The sequence below is a fragment of the Anabrus simplex genome, chromosome 14 (genome assembly GCF_040414725.1).
Source record: "Anabrus simplex isolate iqAnaSimp1 chromosome 14, ASM4041472v1, whole genome shotgun sequence".
NCBI classification, from domain to species: domain Eukaryota; kingdom Metazoa; phylum Arthropoda; class Insecta; order Orthoptera; family Tettigoniidae; genus Anabrus; species Anabrus simplex.
Window position 1 is genome coordinate 101,662,104 of NC_090278.1, and position 22,530 is coordinate 101,684,633.

The 22,530-nt window shown below is 39.8% G+C and overlaps 1 protein-coding gene across 5 annotated transcripts in view; it reads left to right on the plus strand.

The window, feature by feature from the left end:
* Positions 1–22,530, plus strand: part of kto (kohtalo) — a 396,148-nt gene that overhangs the window by 255,256 nt on the left and 118,362 nt on the right. For all 5 annotated transcript variants that reach the window (XM_067158251.2, XM_067158254.2, XM_067158252.2 and 2 more), the window contains 4 exons: positions 1,199–1,392; positions 2,382–2,566; positions 16,372–16,498; positions 22,313–22,471. In XM_067158251.2, the coding sequence (XP_067014352.2) occupies positions 1,199–1,392; positions 2,382–2,566; positions 16,372–16,498; positions 22,313–22,471 (665 nt within the window). The remainder of the gene's footprint in view (positions 1–1,198; positions 1,393–2,381; positions 2,567–16,371; positions 16,499–22,312; positions 22,472–22,530) is intronic.

Sequence of the window (22,530 nt, forward strand, 5' to 3'; positions counted from 1 at the left end):
CAGTCAAGAGTTTGTCAGGGTCATACATAGGTTCTTCACTTCCTTACTGAACGGGATTATGGTGGCATTTAATGTCACCGGAGGAATAGCATAATTTTTATACATGATGTTTAATAATTTCTGAGAACCGATAATAATTGAGTTTTTTGGGGGTTGAGGAGGAGAGAGTTTTCACTGGCGTACACACCGAGTTGTTGAAGGTCCGAGTTAATATCACTTATTGCATTCGATATATCATTTATATTAACGTGTCAGTAAATTTGGAGGTCGTCAGCAAAGAGGTGATATCTATTATACTTTATTTTAGAGGAGATGTCATTTATATAGAGGACAAACGAAATGGGACCAAGAACAGAACCTTGGGGGGTTCCTGCCTTCCGGAGTCACCACTGAGAAGCAGTATCTTGCACTGTAACACATTGCATACGATCTGCAAGATATGCGGTGAAAAATTTTAAAGCAACATTACCGAAAAACGATTTGAGCTTCATCAGCAATGTCTGTATGTTTATCGTGTCAAAAGCACTGCTGAAGTCAAGGAGTTATGAATAGAATGATGCAAGAAGGGATGAAAATCCCCAGGTAACTTGTGAGTCAACAGTCTCTGGCAGCATTTCTGGGCAGTTAGAATTCTTGGAATAGGCCTATACACCACTAGGTAGAACTGCATTCCGATGTGCACTCTCTCCCCTCGCACTCGAAATAGTACAAACATTCAAAAGGGATTTCCTTATGACTGAAGAATGGTTTTAAAAGAAAGAATGACATGTGGTCCGGCATAATAAATTGTTCTGCAACGTGCATAGTGTCCACTTAAGTCAAGCGGATGGGACAAGCGGTGATGTCCGGAGTTCGAGGTGTCCACTTAAATAAGGCCAATTTAGCACTTATCTTATGTAAAATAAAATCGATTCCAAGGGAAATTGTCCGTATAGGCAGGTGTCCGCTGAATAAGGGTCTCCGTTAGGACAGGTTTGACTGTATAAGAAAACATGAAATTCCAGTCATTACAGGATCAGATAGTCTGTCCGTTCTATGATGAAACTGGGATGCAGAAATCAGCTAAGAGGAACTCTCTCCTCACTGACCTGTGTTGGTGTGCTCCTCTCTATTATTTAGAATACTAGATGCTCTGGTGAATTACGAACTGTGTATTGTCGACAGTAGAAGACAAGTAACGTGAGCTCATTGTCCTCAGGTCAGGTGTTGGAGAGCGGAAACTGGTCGTCCTCCAAGTCTCGAGAGCGTGGAGAACGTAGTGTACAGCGCAGTTCATCCCTTTTGAGCCATCAGCCTTTCCTGTCCTTGGTGCTGACCTGTCTGAAAGGTCAGGACGAACAACGTGAGGGATTGCTGACGTCGCTACACTCACAGCTGTCCCAGTCCAAAGAAGTAAGTACCACTCTGTCATTGTGCTTCCCTTATGCCACTGTCTTTTTGAGTTTGATAAGCTCTAGGTTCCCATTGGTCTCCATGTTGATCACATGTCTAACAGCACCTCCTCCCTTCTTTCTCTAGCTGTTGAGCCCAGTAATGTTGGTTGGGGCTTCCCTTATGCCACTGTCTTTTTGAGTTTGATAAGCTCTAGGTTCCCATTGGTCTCCATGTTGATCACATGTCTAACAGCACCTCATCCCTTCTTTCTCTAGCTGTTGAGCCCAGTAATGTTGGTTGGGGCTTCCCTTATGCCACTGTCTTTTTGAGTTTGATAAGCTCTAGGTTCCCATTGGTCTCCATGTTGATCACATGTCTAACAAATCATGCCAGTACAGCACCTCGTCCCTTCTTTCTCTAGCTGTTGTGCCCCATATGCAGTAAGTAGGCTTCTTCTCCATGGACTGCAAGTACATCATTGTTAGAACACTTCTGAAGCAATTGTACAGTTTCCTCCTTTTGATCTACCTCGTTTTAGTAGAAACGTGCACATTTATGACAGTAACTGAGACAACAAAGGTTGAACACATATATTAGTTGAATTAAGAAAATAACTGAGAATAAAAAATAAAAGAAATGATGGTAAGTTGCATGAAATTTTTTTAAACATATATTACTTTTATGAAATAATTTGTGTCGTTAGATATTTATTTCTTTAATGTTGTTTTTGTGCTGTATTACAAAATTTTCTTATAGTACAATTTCTCTGAAATGGCCCCGTTGTTTTCTTGATATATCTTCAAGAAACCTGATTAGCACATAGATGTGTTCAAAGAATGTATTTCTTTTTGAGTTTTAAAATTATTTTCTCAGTGAAACATTTTGTCATATTGATCCACGGGTGTGAAAGAACTTGTGCCCTTTTTCTATGAAAATAGAAATATTGGGGGAAGTATGGGTAAAGAACAAAGGGCAATGTATCCTATATAAGGCATGTATCTTTCCAGGAGCGTTCCTCCAACTACGAGGATCCTAAGGGCCGGGCCCTAATGTTGGGTGCTCTTCAGTTGAGGTTCAGCCTGGTGGGAGGCATGTTCGACACAATACAGAGGAACACGACGGCCACGACAGATTGGGCCATTCTTCTGGTACAACTCATCAGCTATGGCGTCATCGACCTCAACAACAATGGGTACAGTATTTGTAACGCCCAGCACCTTCGTGTGTCCAGTGTGTCTTCTATATCTCTTTGAATGGCCATGATGCTGCCATATGCAGAACCACTATGTATGTTTAGTCATCAGCCCGAAGGCTGGTTGGAGCTGTCATAGATGGCCTAGGCATCACTGAAGAGGTGTTGCTTTCCTCAGCGAGCCAGAAGTTGCTATTACGTATCAGTCTGCCAAGCCTGCTGAAATGCATGCACCAACTGACCCTGTGACACCATTCATAGCAGGTACTGGCTGCATTACTAGCATCGCTCACTTTCATATCGTCAAAGAGACAGACAGCCTTAGTGCACTAGGTCCTGCCAGCAAAGGCACTGTCTAATGTGTGTGCTTGGTAGGTTTCTTGAATCTTGGCTTAAAATACATAAATGCAACAAAGAATGCATTCTGTTATAGCACGTAATAAGAAACATGTACATGTTCGCAGTTTTTTAGACCTAACTTGAAATTTTATTTCATGACTAGCATTTGCATTGAAATGTACAATGGATTACATACTTCCTTCCTGAATTTATGCTTTTATTCAATACGGCATGTTGAAACGACGTTGCAGTATCGTGAGGTACGATAAAGCTGAGACACAGTACGGTTCAGTTCCTGGTTCGAATTTGTACGAGATTGCTGTGTAACCACTGGCGTTCTGATTGAAGACTCATCAGCTCTGTCGAAAAGAATAAAATGGCTCTTTAATTAACCTAACTTGAACTAAATATCCATCATAGGATGAATACGTATATTGCATAAACGAACGGAACACATACTCTGGTCCTCCAATAAACCCCCAGTCTCTTCTGTGATTTTTAAATTATATGCATATCAAAACCTGCTCCTGGATGAGTAGACTCTAAATATGAAGTTTGGTTGAGATATAATCAATACTGTAAGAGAAAATTTTAAAAATCTCTACTGGTCTTCGTATAAACCCCCAGTTTATTCAGTGATTTTTAAATTATATGCATATCGAAACCTGCTTTTGGATGATTAGGTTCTAATTATGAAGTTTGGATGAGATCTATTCAACCGTTTATCCATGATGGTGGAACAAACAGACTTGAAAGCTAAAAACTACTGATATGGTCTTGAGTTGACTTAAAATGGATAAATATATCAAAATAAGGCAAAATAAATTGAATTATAGACAGCAGAATCCCTACAATTTTATTTGTAAGATGTGATGTCTAGGAAAATACTGCTTGAACTTTTGGAGGAAATTGCAATGAGTCAGAATGTTTAGATGCTGATGGTGATTGAAATATTAGTTTAAGAAAGCGGTGCTAAATGAATTTCATGCTTATTTCTGTCTTAAATAGATCAGGGTTTAGGAGAAATCAGGGGTAAGTAAATACAGTACAACCTCAGTCGATCATTCCCAGAAGTATCGTTTTCCCGGTTCTATCGTTAGTAATTTTCAGTCCCGAAAACATATCCAGTACAATCAGAATTTTTTAAAAATCTTGATTTCTCCGTCTCTGACGTATCATTTTGGTCACGACAAACTTTAAACACCCAATCGATCATCATATCAATATACCCACTCCTGTTCAGTCTCACTCCTGCAGTATTTGAACTGTGACATCATCCGAGCCACGTCATGTTGAATCCCTAACCGCAGTGAGATCGTCTGAGCCATGCCATGTTGCATGACTAACCGCTGTTACATCTTCCGAGCTACGTCATGTTGAATCCCTAACCGCAGTGAGATTGTCTGAGCGATGCCAAGTTGCATGACTAACCACAGTGACATCGTCCGAGACACGCCATGTTTCACGACCAACCGCTGTGACAAGCGAGTTCGGTCGCTTACTCTTTGCGTGTACATTTGCCATGTGTAGTCAATTTGTAGATTTCTTGCATAGTTAAAAATGTTCAAAATGTAAGCATGAAGAAGAACTTTGAGAAGAATAGTTGCAAAAAGACTACTGGGTTTAGCTCCATTAATATTAAATTCCATTCATCATCATTGCTCAGGTGTGGTGTGCGAGCCCCTTCCATGAACCACCTCCTCTCAGTCTTGTCCTCTCCAATTTCTCTCTTCTTGTAGTCCTGCTTGTGCTCATTGTTTTTACATGGCCAAACCACTTTAGTCTTGCTGTTGTTGTAGGGATTCTCCTATTCCCACCCCCTCTCGGACTTTTTAGTTCCTGATCTTTTCCTCTCTGGTCGTGGTGTGCAGGAACTTCATTTCTGCAGCTTGGAGTCTTCAGTTTTCTTGTCTCGTTAACGTAGTTTCCAGCTTGCAAGTCATCTTAGCTTTCGATGGTACTTGTTTATCCCACTGCAGTTAATTGAGTTGCCTTGCTAATTCGATTGTCTGTATCATATTTTGCAACGTTGTCGTTTGATACTGTATTGACACTTTGAAACAGTGTCCAGTTTTGTGTCTACTCGTTCGTCATCTCCCTTCTGTATCTTCTTCACCACCGCCTAAGCCTTACTGATATTTAAATCATGTCTCAACTCCATTTCTGAAACCTATCCTCACATCATCGCACTGACAGATAGGTGTTATGGCAACGATGGGATAGGAAAGGGCTAGGAGTTGGAAGGAAGCGGCCGTGGCCTTAATTAAAGTACAGCCTCAGCATTTGCCTGGTGTGAAAATGGGAAACCACGGAAAACCATCTTTAGGGCTGCCGACAGTGGGATTCTAACCCATTATCTCCCGGATGCAAGTACACAGCTGCGCGGCCCTAACCGCATGGCTAACTCACCCGGTATTTTTGGTTTTACTCCAGATCACAATATCATCTGCAAAGATGAAAATTTGTCCTGCTGTTCCTTCCTTTTAAGTGGCTGTCGCAAACCCCCAGCTCTCCCAGATGTACTCTGTTGGTACACCTTTTTCGATGCCTAGGAAAGGTAGAAAGAGTAGTTCCCAGTGCATTTTCATTAACATCCTGACAGCAAAGATAGTTCTTCTGGGGCTGAAAACATATTTTTCCTCTTCCAATGAAGCTTCTACAGTTCCTCTTAATCTACTCTATGAATTTTTCTCCAGAAGTTTTAAACCATGAGAGAGGACCATAATTCCACAGTAGTTGATGCATTGCTATCTACTATTCTTGAAAAAATGTATGATTATACCCTTCTTCTGTGTTCTGCCAGACTGCGTTAAGAAGTCTATTTAACCACTGGACTGCTGGAGTTCCTGCTGCTTGCAACGTAGCTGCACCTAAATCATCCACTCCAACTGATTTCCCTTTCCTCATACTTTTCAGGGACTTTTCTATCTCTAGCCTTATGCTTTTGCTTTCCTCGTTGCTAATACAGGGTTCCTGCTGTCATTTAAGAGCTTATCAAAAAAGAGTCTTAAATTAATGCGTGATATCATCTCTCACTAAGGTTCCATTGTCCCTTTGTGTTGCCTCTATATCCTGTTGCTCGCACCTTCTCTTCTTCACTATCCTCTACAATAATTTTCTATTTCCTCTGCTGTCTGATTCCAGTTCACAGTTCTTGCAAAAAAAATGTAATTATTCTCTGTAATAGCCGTTTGTTTTCTGGCGATTACACTTCATGCAGAACAATGCACTTAGATAGTTTGCTCATTTTGAATTTGCTCCAAGTTCATCTTCACTCTTGCTGTCCCAGTGATATTGCTACACCAAGAGCAGAACATGTGAGTTCACGGCCAGTCACGACATCGTCAAACTTAGGGATGAATTGTAATCATACACTAAAACAGTGATGTTGTTCCAGGGATTTTGTGGGTCACAGAGGTGAAAATGGAAAGATTGATTTAAAACTTTAAAGTTGGCAGTTCTATTTCTTTTCTTAACATTTCCCCCTTTTTTCTTTCTTTTCAAATCTTAATACTTTGCCAAGTAATTAAGAATAAGTTAGAGAAATTCAGCTCTTAAGCTCGCAAAACACTTCTAGAGTAACGAGGCTGAGCAGTACTGCTCCTTTAAATAAGGAGACAGAAGGAAGAGCATGTACACTCAGGCCTACCTGCACTGCCTTAACTGCTGGGCCCAACGACCAAAATGGTGACGAGGCTCCTCACACTTAGGCTTATGGCCTAGGTGGAGAAAGACAGATATGATAGTCACCTCACTCTAAGTGTGAAATAAAGATTTGAAACCTTCCCCTCGAGCTACCTATCCCAATTGCCATTACTTTGAGCTGGTGGACGAGGTGCCGCCGCACACTGGAGCGATCACAGGCCCACCAGCTCTCGGCTCTTATAGCAAAGAGGACACTCTGAGCGATGCCCACCCAATTCTCATTGGATAATCAAATAAATAACTTAAAATCCAATAAAGGTATTTTATTAGTCCACCTATTCAATACTATCAACTTAAAAGTGGTTTCAAATACATACGATTATATACACCGTCGGGACACGTTTCGCCCTTTCTGTAGGGCATATTCAGCCTTAAATCAATCTTAACCTTAAATATTAAAACAAGAAGCTAGATAATTAGATAATATGCTTAAAATTCTGATACACTAACAAGGCAACATCGGCAATGGTTAAGTCGCCAATCGCGATGAAACTTACAAAACACATTAAGGTACACGTAAAAAAAGGATGTCGGCATCAATTTTGATTACCAGCATTCATTAGGGTGTTAACTATGGGGTCTAAAAGTTGTGACATTTCAAATTCCACGCTATCGGCGATGAATACCTGCTGGCCAATGCTAAGCCGGCACACTGAGTACCTTGAGACACACCTCTGCACCTCCTCCCCTTCCCCCCTCCCCACTCCATTTGGTTCGCCTCCGCACGTTTCCCTTCTCCCCGCGCTTGCTGGCTGCTTAGCTGTTGAACGGGACCGTCTCTATACTTTGCTTCTTTTCGTAATATAGTTATTGAAATCCTTTAAATAACGTTCCGTTTCACACATAATGATAATAAATAACCTACACTAATATACCCATATTTTATTCAAATATTATATTTTCATTCCTGCTAATTCCGGTGAGTTGTCACATTCATGCGTACAACTCCTCGTTAAGTACCACCGAGCGTAGTCAAACGTGGGATGGGGTACCGCGTCCTACGTACGCTTAAAATATTTACTTCTAAAACACCTTACAGCTGTCGGTAGTGTCCTTTAGAGTTGATATACGTATGGAATTATTTAAATTAAATCACCCACCACTAAATAATCTCTCACCTTTAAACAACGTTAAATACCTTTTTATGTAAAGAAATTACGTGCCCGCGTAGAGGATCTCAATTAATGTCATGAGATTTGGTACCTTGGGATATCAAAACCTGGTTACAGGTCCAGATCTTCTTTTTATGTACCCTTCCCCCACCCATTTTGTGTACGCTATCAGTTGTGTCATAATGAAACGACATTGCAGACGACAACAACAACAGTTATAAACTCCGAGTTTGAAACTACTGGTATTTTCCGTATTGCTTACTGTGGTATAAGGAATAGGCCTATAGGTGGAATGTTTTTATTTGTGCTTGTACTGAATGTTTTATTTATGTTTTGCAGTAACAGGCACAACACATTTCAATTGCAGCAATGGTTGTCGAATATAAATAAATTTAATGCATAGGCAACTTTGATATGAGTAGGACATGGAATGTAGTACAGTTTGACGTAATAAGAGAAGCCTTGAAAAATAAAGATGATGTGAATTTTTATATGCAGTAGATATACAGTAATCACAGGCAGACGTGTAGTCTTACTTTACCGGTACTTTTGCGTTATAGCTGACGAAGGTGTATGTATTCAACAAGTACCGGTATTAAAGTATCACACTACAGCCTTCTGGGTATAATGGCAGTTACATACGCAAAAAGTCAAATGGCTATTGTACGAACTGGTACAACAACAAACAATTACAAGGCAACACAATGACTCCGTGTACATTACATCGGGTGAATTCCCCGTCAATAACTGATAGTAAACAAAAACAATCTTTGGTCTATTTGAAACATTAAAAAATAGTGAAAAGAAAACCGAATCAAAACACAATTAACAGGCACCATACATTTTTTTGCTACTTGCTTGACGTCGCACCGACACAGATAGGTCGTATGGCGACGATGGGATAGGAAAGGCCTAGGAGTTGGAAGGAAGAGGCTGTGGCCTTAATTAAGGTACAACCCCAGCATTTGCCTGGTGTGAAAATGGGAAACCACGGAAAACCATCTTCAGGGCTGCCGACAGTGGGATTCGAACCCACTGTCTCCCGGATGCAAGCTCACAGCTGTGCGCCTCTAACCGCATGGATAACTCGCCCGGTGCAAACGTTTTCATAAACATTTCAGAACATGTAAACTAATACAATGTGGAAATTACAAAGGAGAGATATGAAGGCTGATGGAGTACGCAAAGTTTAGCACCGGTTCTCTTCGACAGCTAAGCATACGTGCAGGCGCGGGGAGAAGGGAAACGTGCGGAGGCGAACCAAATGGAGTGGGGAGGGGGGGAGGTGCAGAGGTGTGTCTCAAGGTACTCAGTGTGCCGGCTTAGCATTGGCCAGCAGGTATTCATCGCCGATAGCGTGGAATTTGAAATGTCACAACTTTTAGACCCCATAGTTAACACCCTAATGAATGCTGGCAATCAAAATTGATGCCGACATCTTTTTTTACGTGTACCTTAATGTGTTTTCCAAGTTCCATCGCGATCGGCGCCTTAACCATTGCCGATGTTGCCTTGTTAGTGTATCAGAATTTTAAGCATATTATCTAATTATCTAGCTTCTTGTTTTAATATTTAAGGTTAAGATTGATTTAAGGCTGAAGATGCCCTACAGAAAGGGCGAAACGTGTCGCGACGGTGTATATAATCGTATGTATTTGAAACCGCTTTTAAGTTGATAGTATTGAATAGGTAGACTAATAAAATACAAACGCAAATTCCTTATTGGATCAATTTATCGCGCCTCTAAGTTATCGCCGGAAATGAACGATGAACTAATCCTCTCTCTCGAGCGTGTGCAACATGTACAACAAAATTACGATGCCATTTATATTGTCGGTGATTTCAACTTAGAAATTACGTGGTCCAGAAATGCTGCACCTGTTCCAAATAACCCCCTCGCCAATAAATTCCTTTCCGCTTTCTATGATTTATTCCTTTATCAATTAATGTTCAAAGCCACACGTATTACGCAAACAACACGCTCAACCCTTGATCTTTTCCTAAGCAATATACCACAGTCCGTCCAATCTCTTAATACTATTCCTGGATTCTGTGACCATCAGGCAATTCTCGCAACACTGACCCATATAAAACCATCCCCCAAACTCCATACCAGAACAGTTTATAATTTTTCCCGAACAAACTGGAACGATTTGTCCACTTTACTATCCAACTGCCTCCCCGTTCTCACCTCAGATTTCACCGGCAGTACTGACATAAACAAGATATGGAACGACTGGAAGAAAATTTTCTTTCAATGCGTAGAAGAAACCACACCAACAGTAAATATAACCAGCAGACGGAAATCTCCATGGATTACCAAGGAGATAGTGCGAGAAATTCGAAGAAGGGACCGCCTGTACCAGAAATGGAAAAGAAATCCAACCGATTATGAGGGGAGAAATACAGGCTGGCTAGGAACAAGGCTAAACAATCTATCAGAGATTCCTACGATTCTTACATCCGCAGTCTCAACACCATCTCCAAGGAACTCTGGGCTCTTCTCAGAAGTAAAGGTTGCAATAGAGCTCCATCTGTATTTAAACATAACAGTACGGCAGTCTCCACACCACAAGAAATTGCAGACACCTTCAACAGGAAATTTAAAAGTAACTTCTCCGTACCTACTGAGGAAGAGAACATGCTATATTCAAGGACAACATCTACCCCTCTCTTCCCTCTAACCAACCTGTATTTCTCAACGAATGAAGTAAAGGAGAGCCTTCTGAAAACAAGACCTCATGCCGCGACCGGGCCGGACCAAGTGCCAGTAAGAATTCTCAAGAATTGTGCAGTCGCCTTGGCGCCCTCGCTTTGCGCTCTCTTCAACTATTCCATTAATACCGGGTCTGTACCTTTGGAGTGGAAAGAAGCCAACGTAGTGCCAGTTTTCAAAGATGGAGATGAGGAAAACATAGATGATTACCGCCCAGTTTCTATAACATCAGGGGTCTGTAAATGTATGGAACGTCTAGTTGCTAAATATATGTTGGATTTTCTCAAGGAAGGAAACCTGCTGAACTCAAACAAGCACGGCTTCATTCCGGGAAAATCCTGCACAACACTTCTAACAAAAGTCATTGATGACTGGCAGTTCTCTTTGGAGCAGACTGATGTCTCACAAATAGACTGTGTGACTCTGGACTGGAGCAAATCTTTTGACCAGGTGTCACATCAAAGACTTCTGTTAAAACTTAGCAACTACGGCATTCAGGGTAAACTGCTGTCATGGTTGAGGTCATTTTTGGTGGGTCGAACGCAATGTGTTGTGTACGGAGGAGCCAAATCAGACCAAACCACAATTACTTCTGGAGTAATTCAGGGCAGTGTGATAGGGCCCCTCCTGTACACGATTTATGCTCTCGACTTACCGGATTGTGTAAATTCGACCATGGCGCAGTATGCCGATGACACAGTCATTTACAGAGCCATGAAAAACAGTGATGATATTATAAAATTCCAATCGGGTCTGGATAGTATAGCCCTGTGGTGTGAGGTAAATAAAATGTGTATAAATATTAAGAAGTGCAGAGCTAAACAACCACTCCAGAACCAACCTACTCTATGTGGAATCCAACTGCCGACTTCTAACCCCCATCAGATTGCTCGGTATTCACATTACGGACAATCTGACATGGAGGAAGTGAGGTGTAAGGCATACCGGGCGCTAGATGTCTCTCGGGAGGAAGAAGTAAAGCCCTTATATTTCCCTTGTGCGGCCCATACTATTATATGGCCTTCCTTCCTGGCATCCAACTACAACGGAAAATATGAGGAAACTAGAAGGCATCCAGCAACGAGCAGAACATTTAATTAACAAACACATCCCCTTAAACACAGCCAGGTCATTGCCACCAGTGAACTCGTTATGTACACAAATAGATGTAGCCTTCCTTAGGAAATCTCTGACAGATAACACACACCTCTCCCCTTTCCACCGCCTGCAGCTCAATTACCGCTCTGTTAAAAGAGGCCAAGGTGTTACTCTTGTCCCTCCCTTCGCTAGAACAACCTCATATTTAAATGGGTTTTACTCAAGGGCTGCTCGTACCTGGAACCTTATACCATCTGAGGTAAAGCTACTTCTTCCGCGAAGTAAAGAAAATATATATTTAAATAGAAACCTCTATGCGATGTATATAACTTGTATAAATTAGAATTGTAAGAAGGATGGGTGCAAGTACAGGTGTATGTGGGCGAATGTGTATGCGTGTGGGAGTGGTTGTGAATGAGTGTGTATACAGGGGTCTGAGTGAGAGTATAAATGGCTGGGTGTTCTTACTCTAATATTTTCAGGATAAATCAAGATAATTATTATTATAAGGGTACAGTGTTTGTAGTGTAAATATGTAAATTTAAAATTGTCTACATAAGTTTGTATGTAAATATTCAGTAGAGTTTATATACACATGTGGAGATGGAGGCACTTCCGTGTATGTGGGGCTTGCCCTTTCTCCATCTACCACCCCTAAATTGTACATGTACAATTTACGGAAAATAAATAATAATAATAATAATAATAATAATAATAAAACCGAACTGCCTTCTATCGAACCAGTTATTAATTTCAGAGAAATATGTAATATAATCGGGAAGAATGCCTTCCCAAAGCTTACATGCGACACATGTCAAACTTACTGGCCTGTAATTTTTAGCTTTATGATTATCACCCTTTCCTTTATACACAGGGGCTACTATAGCAACTCTCCATTCATCTGGTATAGCTCCTCCGACCTTACAATAATCAAATAAGTATTTGAGATATGGTACTATATCCCAACCCATTGCCTTTACTATATCCCCAGAAATCTTATCAATTCCAGCCGCTTTTCTAGTTTTCACCTTTTGTATCTTGTTGTAAATATCATTGTTATCATATGTAAATAATATTACTTCTTTGGCCTTAGTCTCCTCCTCTATGTGGACATTATCCGTGTAACCAACAATCTTTACATACTGCTGACTGAATACTTCTGCCTTTTGAAGATCCTCACATGCACATTCCCCTTGTTCATAAATGATTCCTGGAATGTCCTTCTTGGAACCTATTTCTGCCTTAAAATACCTATACATACCCTTCCATTTTTCACTAAAATTTGTATGACCACCAATTATGCTTGCCATCATGTTATCCTTAGCCGACTTCTTTGCTGCATTCAATTTCCTAGTAAGTTCCTTCAATTTCTCCTTACTTCCACAGCCATTTCTAACTCTTTTTCTTTCCAATCTGCACCTTCTTCTTAATCTCTTTATTACTATTTTATCTATTTTGGTTACTTGGAGTTCTTTAATATCATTCTTAATTTCTGTAATCCGTTTGAACTTGGTCTTGCTATTCCATAAGTTTTCAATAATAATGATGCTGGTTGTGGGATATATGAATCGGCAGAGCCTTCGTGCTGGACAAGGTAAATAGGTATAATAAGTCTGAAGAAGTATTTCCTTTTCTTAACCCGAAAACGACAAAGATTTAATTGTAATATATACAACAGGAACATAATGCAGAAATTCTACAGACACCTGTAAGAATGGATCTTCGGATGGGGTTAAAGGCCACCTCCAAGTGGCTAGATGTAGAGCCGAACAGATCATTTCCGAAGAGAAGAGAAGCCTTAAGGTCTATGTGACGCATACTTGGCCAAATTCAGAAAGGAACTTGGTGTGTATTTCCTTCAAGCATAATTTTCAAAACATGCACTTTTTTTTTTTTAACTTTTGAATTTAGTTCATAAACACAGTTTAAAAGGGAAAATTAGTACAAAAAATGAATCAGTTCAGGGAAACCATGGTATTTACAGTTTGCAAATCAGTCCCTTTTGCTCTTCAGTAAAAGCACTTAACAAGGAACAAGAATGAGGCTCACATTGTAGGTTATCGACAGTGGTTTTTGTTGCCATTTTCCTAATAGGTTAGTTTCATTTCATCACCAAGACAAGCATTTTCACAGCCGCCGAGTCCCAAGTGGGGTACACTTCATAAACACTCACAAAGTCATTTCAACAGACACATCAGTACAAACAAACACCGACATGTCTGTTGAAACAAACTTTGTTTTACATTTACATTTCAGTTTAGTCCACATTTTCTGCTGTTCTCACACTTGAAGCTAACTGTTTTCCTTGCACGTTCTGTGCAGACCCACATGTTCGGACAGTTCGCTCCATCTGCTGGTACTTATAATATGGCTTGGAGATCTGGATTTTCAATGATTGACTTCACAAGGTGTTTAGAGAGCTCAATCGTCTTCTGTCATATCTTCCACTCATCCAATCAGGTTTAGCGAACGGGAATAGAACGTATTCATTCACGCAAGTGGTCGTGTTCGGCTTGTTCGTACCATCTGGTCAATGGTATCTACTCCGCCCTTTGTTTTTTTATAGTGAGCAATAATTTCAGAGATTCTTTTCTCATGGTTCTCTATTATTGTGGCATCATAGTGTTGACTAGTCATAGTGTCAGTGATGCAATGGCATTTTGTTTCTAATGTCTTTCTTATTCTTTCTCATTGTCCTGAAGCTCCTGTGAAGGAATTGTCTGCCCTTTCTCAGGTTGTGAACCAACTTTCCCTGAAACACTTGAAAGTTTACTTCACATCAGCTTCGTATCTTTCAGGTTTTGATTTCATGTAAACTCTGAAAGGGCCTCTTTCTCGAAATGACATAGGCACCAGGCTCAAAACAGTCCACACACACATCCTGGAGAACAGCCCTTTTTTCTCTTGTACGAATGAAGACAAGTAGAAGCTTGGACATTGTTGCGGCGTAAATATCCCGTCTATATCCTCACGATTGTCCCTGAAAGCTCCTGCCACAAGCAATATTCCGAAGAAGGCTTGCACTGCAACATTATATGTAGGAACAAAGTTTTTCTTCTCACAAGGGTGATTTTTGTTCCATTCGTCGACTAACCTTGCACCTTCTTCGTTAGTACAAAACTATTTCATCTACTACATCTACTGGAGACAGAAACATCTTGTATCGACTCAATATTCTGCGATTTTATGGTTAGACCAGGTGGAGAGTTCAATATATTAGCAGCATGTGGTGCTTTCTTTGACCATGTAAATCGACCAGGAGAAGGAATGTATCCTCCTCATCACTGTTATCACTAAAATACTAAAATTATTATCGGTTGCACTGAGGCTGTCACTTTCTTCATCTACTTCTTCAATACAATCTTCTTCTGAAGAAGATTTTCATATTGACAAAGATATACTTCTATTTCATCATCAGTGAGTGTTAGACGGTCAATTGTCGTTAACTATACTAACAGTTAAAAGTTCAAGGCAGTGAATTCAAGTCGATGAATCAGTACTGCCAACTTCCCTACAACAGTGTTACCATAGAGCACTGAAAAATAGTTCATGAAAAGGAATTTCAGTGTCAAGTAGAGTACATTTTGGACCCCAGGAGAAAAATCCTTCTCAGAATAGAATATACTAGTTCATAGGAACCGAATATATTATTACTGCATTCCACAATAATTTAAAGTCAGCTACTAAAAATACTGATGCACAGAAATCATTATGTTGTTAAATATCTTTGAAAAATGTGGCTGGGGGCCAAAATGTACCCCGCTTGACCCTCCAGGGTTAAAGTAATCAATAGGTGGTGTGTCAGCATCAAAATCACCTGGAAGATTTATGGAATGATGAGTTGATAGGCAATGTGTAAACAAGTTAGAAACATCACGGAAAGCATGTATACCTTGAAATACTACGCTTGTATCTACGTCACTGCTGCCTGCATCTCCATCAATTTCACTGTCAATTAATACTGAACCTTCAATTTCTTCAATACTGCCTTCAAAATCACTGTATTCACTGTCTGATTTGTATAAAACCCTTGAAATCATAGCCACATTTTTGTCGTACGAGCCCGCCATTTCACTGTTTATTTACATCGGCTGATACTATCAATTCAAGTACCTATCGAACCATTACTGAAAAATATAAATGAAATTATTTACGTGGTCATTTCCGATTCCAGCTGTGTTCCTAAGTGTTAACTAATACCTTCCTGCAACCTACCGTAATTATCTGTAAACTTGTGCAAGCCTGTGGAATATTCCATAAATGACCTGCTAGAACGGGAATTATATTGTGGAATATATCGTAAGCGACACGCAAGGAGAAAGTATTGGCGTGGAATATTCTGCAAAACGTTTGGGAAAAACATAAATTGGGAAAGATTCCCCCTTACATGCCACGTAATTGGCCATAGGAAATTTAAGATCAAATCCAATTTAGAAATGGCCAGGAGGACAAAGAGACATGACATGATTGCGTGGTCTAATGGGGCAATAATAAACCTCAGCTGCAACGAGGGAACTATAATCGAAAATATTTGAAGTAGGTTACATTTTGAATAAGCCTAGTTGCAATGATGGAAACGTGATAAAGGAGATCCTTGTGAAATTTATAGCCAAATGCCCGTGTGAGTTGGCCTTGCGGTTCCGCTCGCATAGTTGCGAGCTTGCATTCTGGAGGTGAATTCTAGGACAGAAAGAAGTCCATTTGATGCAATGTTGGCATGTAAAACTGAGCCATGGTAGAGTAAAAGGAGATATTCATGCAGTTGTAAGCGACATCAGTTATTTTGTTTGAGAGAGCTAATGCTGAAACTGTGCCCTTGTGTTTGCTGTTTTCAGGGAGCTGTTCACTACAGTGCTGGACATGTTGGCTACACTGATTCACTCCACTCTGGTGTCAGACTCTCAGTCGGAGAAGGAGGAGAACCGCAAACACTACCAGAACCTCATGAAGAAACTGAAGAAGGTGAGTTCCTGTGTCTGACCAGGTTCTAGGTCTGGTCTTCTGTAGAGTGGACCTCTCTTTGTCTTGCTGGTCGCCATCTCCGTTCCTGTACTGACCTCATGTTTATTCTGTGTCACATTCATACATCAGGAGAGATATCTGCCAGTCCTGTTGTAACTGTGAGACGAGAATGGAATATGAATTGAAAGATTTCTGGTGAAATATTCAGTGTTTACCAGGATGTGTTAATGAAAATTTCACTATACGTTGCCCAATAGTATTCCAATTTCTCTGCTGTTTGATAATCTATTGTACACCCTCCAAGTGGTTCTTCTCATTATTTATGGAAGATCCTGAAGGTCCTGCTGCAGACAAGTGAGAGCAAGAGCTCTGTGAGCTCACAGTGATGAGAGAGGCTTCTGGCCTAACTGCTTCCACGAATTTGGCCTCATATTTCAGAGATTCCTTTGGGAAATCGTGTCTCCAAGATGCTTAAAATTGATCTGATTTTTCTTTTGGAGAAATTCAATGATGACATCATTATGTCATTTTAGTTTTTCATTCTTTCAAAGAAAATCTGGAGACGTGCAGCTTCAGCTATTTCTTGTAATGTTTCATCTCGGAGGTGGGTGATGTTGGGCTTCATTTCGTCCCTTCTACCTTTGATACAGGAATGGTTTACCGCTCCCTTCTTCTATGCATAACTTGTTGCTGCCAGGTGCCAGAGATGCTGCTTTATGAATTCTCCACCTAGGAGACCATCACTCTGCAACCCTCAGAAGCATGGAAGATTACAATCTCGACATCCATCATGGCAACTAGGAAAGTGACTGGTTGAATCACAGTACAACATGAATAATGCCTGGAGAGAAGAGTGGGCTGCTTCAAACCCTGACCAGCTAGGTTTGATATCTGACCCTTGTAGGAAGCTTGCTGCGTTCAACTTGCCAAGAAGAAACTGGGCTTCGTTGAACAGGGTGTGGACCGGTCTTGGAAGATGCAACTTCTGGCTCCACAAGTGCGGGAAAATTTTCAGCCCTCATTGCAACTGCGGTGACGTGGCTCAGACAGTCCACCATGTTGTAATGATGTGCCCACTTCGGAGCTTCCATGGAAGATACCACAAACTTCATGCGGCAAGTGAAGAAGCAGTGAATTGGCTAAATTCTCTGGACATTAAATTATACGTTAATTACCATCCATTGATTCTTCGTCTGATTGATGTCCTATCTACTTTAAGTGTGTATAGTTTTAAGTGTGTGTATATATATATATATATATACACAAAATAAATAAATAAACCCCTTCTAAAGTGACTCATCCGCCCAAAGCTGTTGGTCACTTTGGAACCACTCGACATTTGGTGTTGATCTTGATTGATAAATTTCATTTTGTTCCGTATTGATAGTCACCAAATGTCATAAAAGAAAGAAAAGTTCCACCTGACCAATACTTATTTATTATAACATGTATAATAGGACCGGTTTTGACCTCTTACAAAGTCATCTTCAGCTGTATTAGAATCTTATATTATTTGCATCTTTGTATTATGCCTCATTATTTAAGAACTTTATAACAGATTCTGAATTTGACAACATTCTGGTGGTTATGCTTATGCTTTGCTAAGAATTTCTAATTTTACAGCTTAGCTAAAAATTATATAAACAAATTAAAATGCTCTTAATACATAATAAAATATGACACAATATATACATATGTCCAATTATTGACAAGAATAATTGAATGAGTTCGTCTTCTATCTTAATCTTTATGCATAATGAGTATGTTGGATTAGTTTTGTGATTGTTACAATAGACGTTTGCCTTGTCAGTTAAAAAGAGTTCCATTAACAATGAATGCTTAGTCATGTGTTAATTGTCACTTATAAGGTGATTAATATTGCGTTCGTATTAACAGTAATTACGTTAGCTAATATGAAATTATGTGTTGATTGTCCATTAAAATAATAAATTACATAAGTACAATGAAGCATTAGCAGACATGGTCTAAAGCAACACGTAACAGTATGTTCTTGCGTTGTTTTTATAGTTCGTATTACATTAGTTGATATGAAAATTGTCCATTAACAGTGCATCCAAGCACATTTTACCATGTCTGCTAATGCTTCATTGTGCTTATGTAATTTATTATTTTAATGGACAATCAACACATAATTTCATATTAGCTAACGTAATTACTGTTAATACGAACGCAATAGGGAACATGCGTGATCCGGGGTTTTAATTAAAAATATGCTAATCTGATTCGAAATTTCACGCAGAATTCAAAATTGTGATCAGAATGTACAAATAATAACTCCAAACATGATAAAAATCTAAATTAAAGTACAAAAATGTCACGTCACGCAAGTATGCGATCTCATAGGTCTGACGTCATCGTACAGGTTGCCTGAATTAGCAGACGAAACAACACATAGTGTGCTGTGAGAAGCAGGATACACTTAGCGTATTTCTACTTTATGTTAGTGTCTGGTTTGGTTAAATTCGAAGTCTATACATTGGATAATAATCTAAGTGGTATATTTTAGACTTAAAATGAATCCTGCGCAGACAGTGAGGCAGAAAACTTATAAAAGGTGTATAGTTCCGATGAGCAATAGCACATCGCATACCATCCCAAACAAATTGTTTATAAATGTTCCAAAGATGCTAAAACTAGGGAGAAATGGATTTTGGCGAGCCGGAGAAATGCTGGTGATATATCGGAAAAGTCTACACTTTATATTTTTAAAGATCATTTTAACGTAAGTTGAATTTGTTTGAATTTTCAATCACTTTTCCATGTCAGCTGTTCTAGTGGTAACACTTTGAATTTTAATGTATGATGCTTTAGTTAAATGCTTCATTTACATCTTGAAATATGAAAGTAATAAACAGTGCATTAATTAATGCTGATTATTAAAGTATTCTCCAAACCTAACCTATGTTCTGGGTGATCCATGTCTAGGTAATAAACCAAAGGGGTTATGAACCATATTGACAACTCTAATTATACCAATTTATCTTGGCATGTGACAGTTATTTATGTCTTTATTGAAGAGCTTACATTTGTAAAGAAATTTAGGCTATAGCTAAATACTTAGCTAACATAGGTTAGGTTTGGAGAATACTTTAATAATCAGCATTAATTAATGCACTGTTTATTACTTTCATATTTCAAGATGTAAATGAAAGAAGAAAACGTGAATTTAACAAATGTATATCTCTACACAAAACCAATGCTTGTCTGTTGGGGTCTTATAAATTAACAATGCTCAGTTATAATAATTATCATAATATTAGTGAAATAAATAACATAATTGCACACAGGTGAAAATAGTGATGTTGGTGTTTAAAATATTATCCAACTTAGCCTAAGTTTTAGGGTATACAAGCCAAGTCAATAAACCGAAGGATGAAAATACCCGGCGAGTTGGCCGTGCGGTTAGGAGCACGCAGCTGTGGGCTCGCATCCGGGAGATAGTGGGTTCGAACCCCACTGTTGGCAGCCCTGAAGATGGTTTTCTGTAGTTTCCCATTTTCACACCACGCAAATCCTGGGGCTGTACCTTAATTAAGGCCACGACCGCTTCCTTCCCATTCCTAGGCCTTTCCTGTCCCATCGTCACCATAAGACCTATCTGTGACTGTGCGATGTAAAGCAAATAGAAAAAAAAAGAAAAAAGTAAAAGTCACAGTACCCAAAGACATTCCTGTATTAAACGACTAAAATGTCACCAAGACACTTTTCTTGCGTGATATGCTCAGCTTGTTAAAAGCCAAATGTAATTAATGTTATTGGCATTACACCCGCTAACTACTTCTACGGTTTTCGGAGACGCCGATGTGCAGGAATTCAGTCCTGCTGGAGTTCTTTTACGTGCCAGTAAATCTACCGACCCGAGGCTGATGTATTTGAGCACCTTCAACTACCACCGGACTGAACCAGGATCGAACCTGCCAAGTTGGGATCAGAAGGCCAGCACCTCAACCGTCTGAACCACTCAGCGCGACTTGTGAAAACTAGATGAAGTCATATTTATCTTTATCTTTATCATGTTTAACTTTTTCCCTCCACCAAGATATTTAATGTTTCTCTTTCATGGGCCTCGGAAGTGGGTAGGCCAGTTGCCCCAACCAAAAATGTATATTTTTTCGGGAATGATAGATTATAGACCTATAGTACTATGATCTTTCTTTCTTTCTTTCTTAATCGGTTTATCCTTCAGGTTTGGTTTTTCCCTCACACTCAGCGAGGGATTTCACCTCTACTGCTTCAAGGGCAGTGTCCTGGAGCGTGAGACTTTGGGTATGATGATACAACTGGTGAGGAGGGTCATTACCTCGCCCAGGCAGCCTCACCTGCTATGCTCAACAGGGGCCTGGGATGGGAAGATTGGAAGGGATAGACAAGGAAGAGGGAAGGAAACGGTCGTGGCCGTAGGTACCTGGAGGAGAAGTGGGAAAATACGAGAAACCACTTCGAGGATGGCTGAGGTGGGATTCGAAACCCCTCTACTCAGTTGACCTCCCGAGGCTGAGTAGACACCAATCCAGCCCTCGTACTATTTGTTTTCAACTTACATGGCAGAGCGGGGAATCGAAACCGGGCCTCCAGGGGTAGCAGCTAATCACATTAATCACTACACCACAGAGGCAGACTAGTACTATAATGCTACCTATATGTTTATGTTAGTGCTGAAATCCGATTGCTTACTTTACTAATGCTGAAAGCCCGAAAATGTAATGTTATTCTTTAATATGGGAATCAGTCTAGAAGGAAATGTTGAAAATGATGTGATTTCTATCCAGGTTCGTTGTTATCCTAATACTATGAGTTGCAATACATTGCACGTATATAAAAGATGCCACTTACAAACTTGCTTTTTATCCGCAAATTTCTGCGGCCACAAAAGTCACTATTTTTTAAGAATGATGGCAACTACACATGATAGATTGTCTGACTGTGCTGTTTTGAACCTTTCTTCTGTCATTTTGAAGTTATTCGTGATCACTTATAATAAACAATCGGCTTTTAGTAACGGCTGATGCCCAACGGCCGGTAGAGCTGCATGCGGCACTGGATCGTGATGTCACAGCTCGCCGCTTACGTCAGAGGCCGTTTCACTCGCCTTGCGGAAAAGCACTTTTGAACATTTTTTTTAATGGTAGAAAACAAGGCGGTAATACGTTTACGTACTATTTCATTGGTGTACTTTTCAAAAAAAATATTTCTGAAAATTATGCATGTTCCCTACATTAATCACCTTATAAGTGACAATTAAGCTTATCTCACACATGACTGAGCATTCATTGTTAATGGAACTCTTTTTAACTGACAAGGCAAACGTCTATTGTAACAATCACAAAACTAATCCAACATACTCATTTTGCATACAGATCAAGATAGAAGACGAACTCATTCAATTATTCTTGTCAATAATTGGACATATGTATATATTGTGTCATATTTTATTATGTATTAAGAGCATTTTAATTTATTTATATAATTTTTAGCTAAGGTGTAAAATTAGAAATTCTTAGCAAAGCATAAGCATAACCACCAGAATGTTGTCAAATTCAGAATCTGTTATAAAGTTCTTAAATAATGAGGCATAATACAAAGATGCAAATAATATAAGATTCTAATACAGCTGAAGATGACTTTGTAAGAGGTCAAAACCGGTCCTATTATACATGTTATAATAAATAAGTATTGGTCAGGTGGAACTTTTCTTTCTTTTATGACATTCGGTGTTGAGACGCTGGCTGCATTGCCTTAGCGAGGTAACCTGGTTATGACTTGATTTCACAGCTACAGTTGTGTGTGTTTAAGGAACTCGGAGATCGCACTTCGCCGTCGATCCTTCACGTGCGCCAACTGCTGCCCCTGCCCAAGTTGACTGCTGAAGTGGTGGCATGTGAACCTATGGGCTTCCTCACAGACACCAAAGGCAACAAGATTGCAGGATTTGACTCCATTGATAAGAAACAGGTAGGGCATCTACTCCACGAAACTGTTCCACAGGTCAGCTTAGCCATGAGTAAAGCACG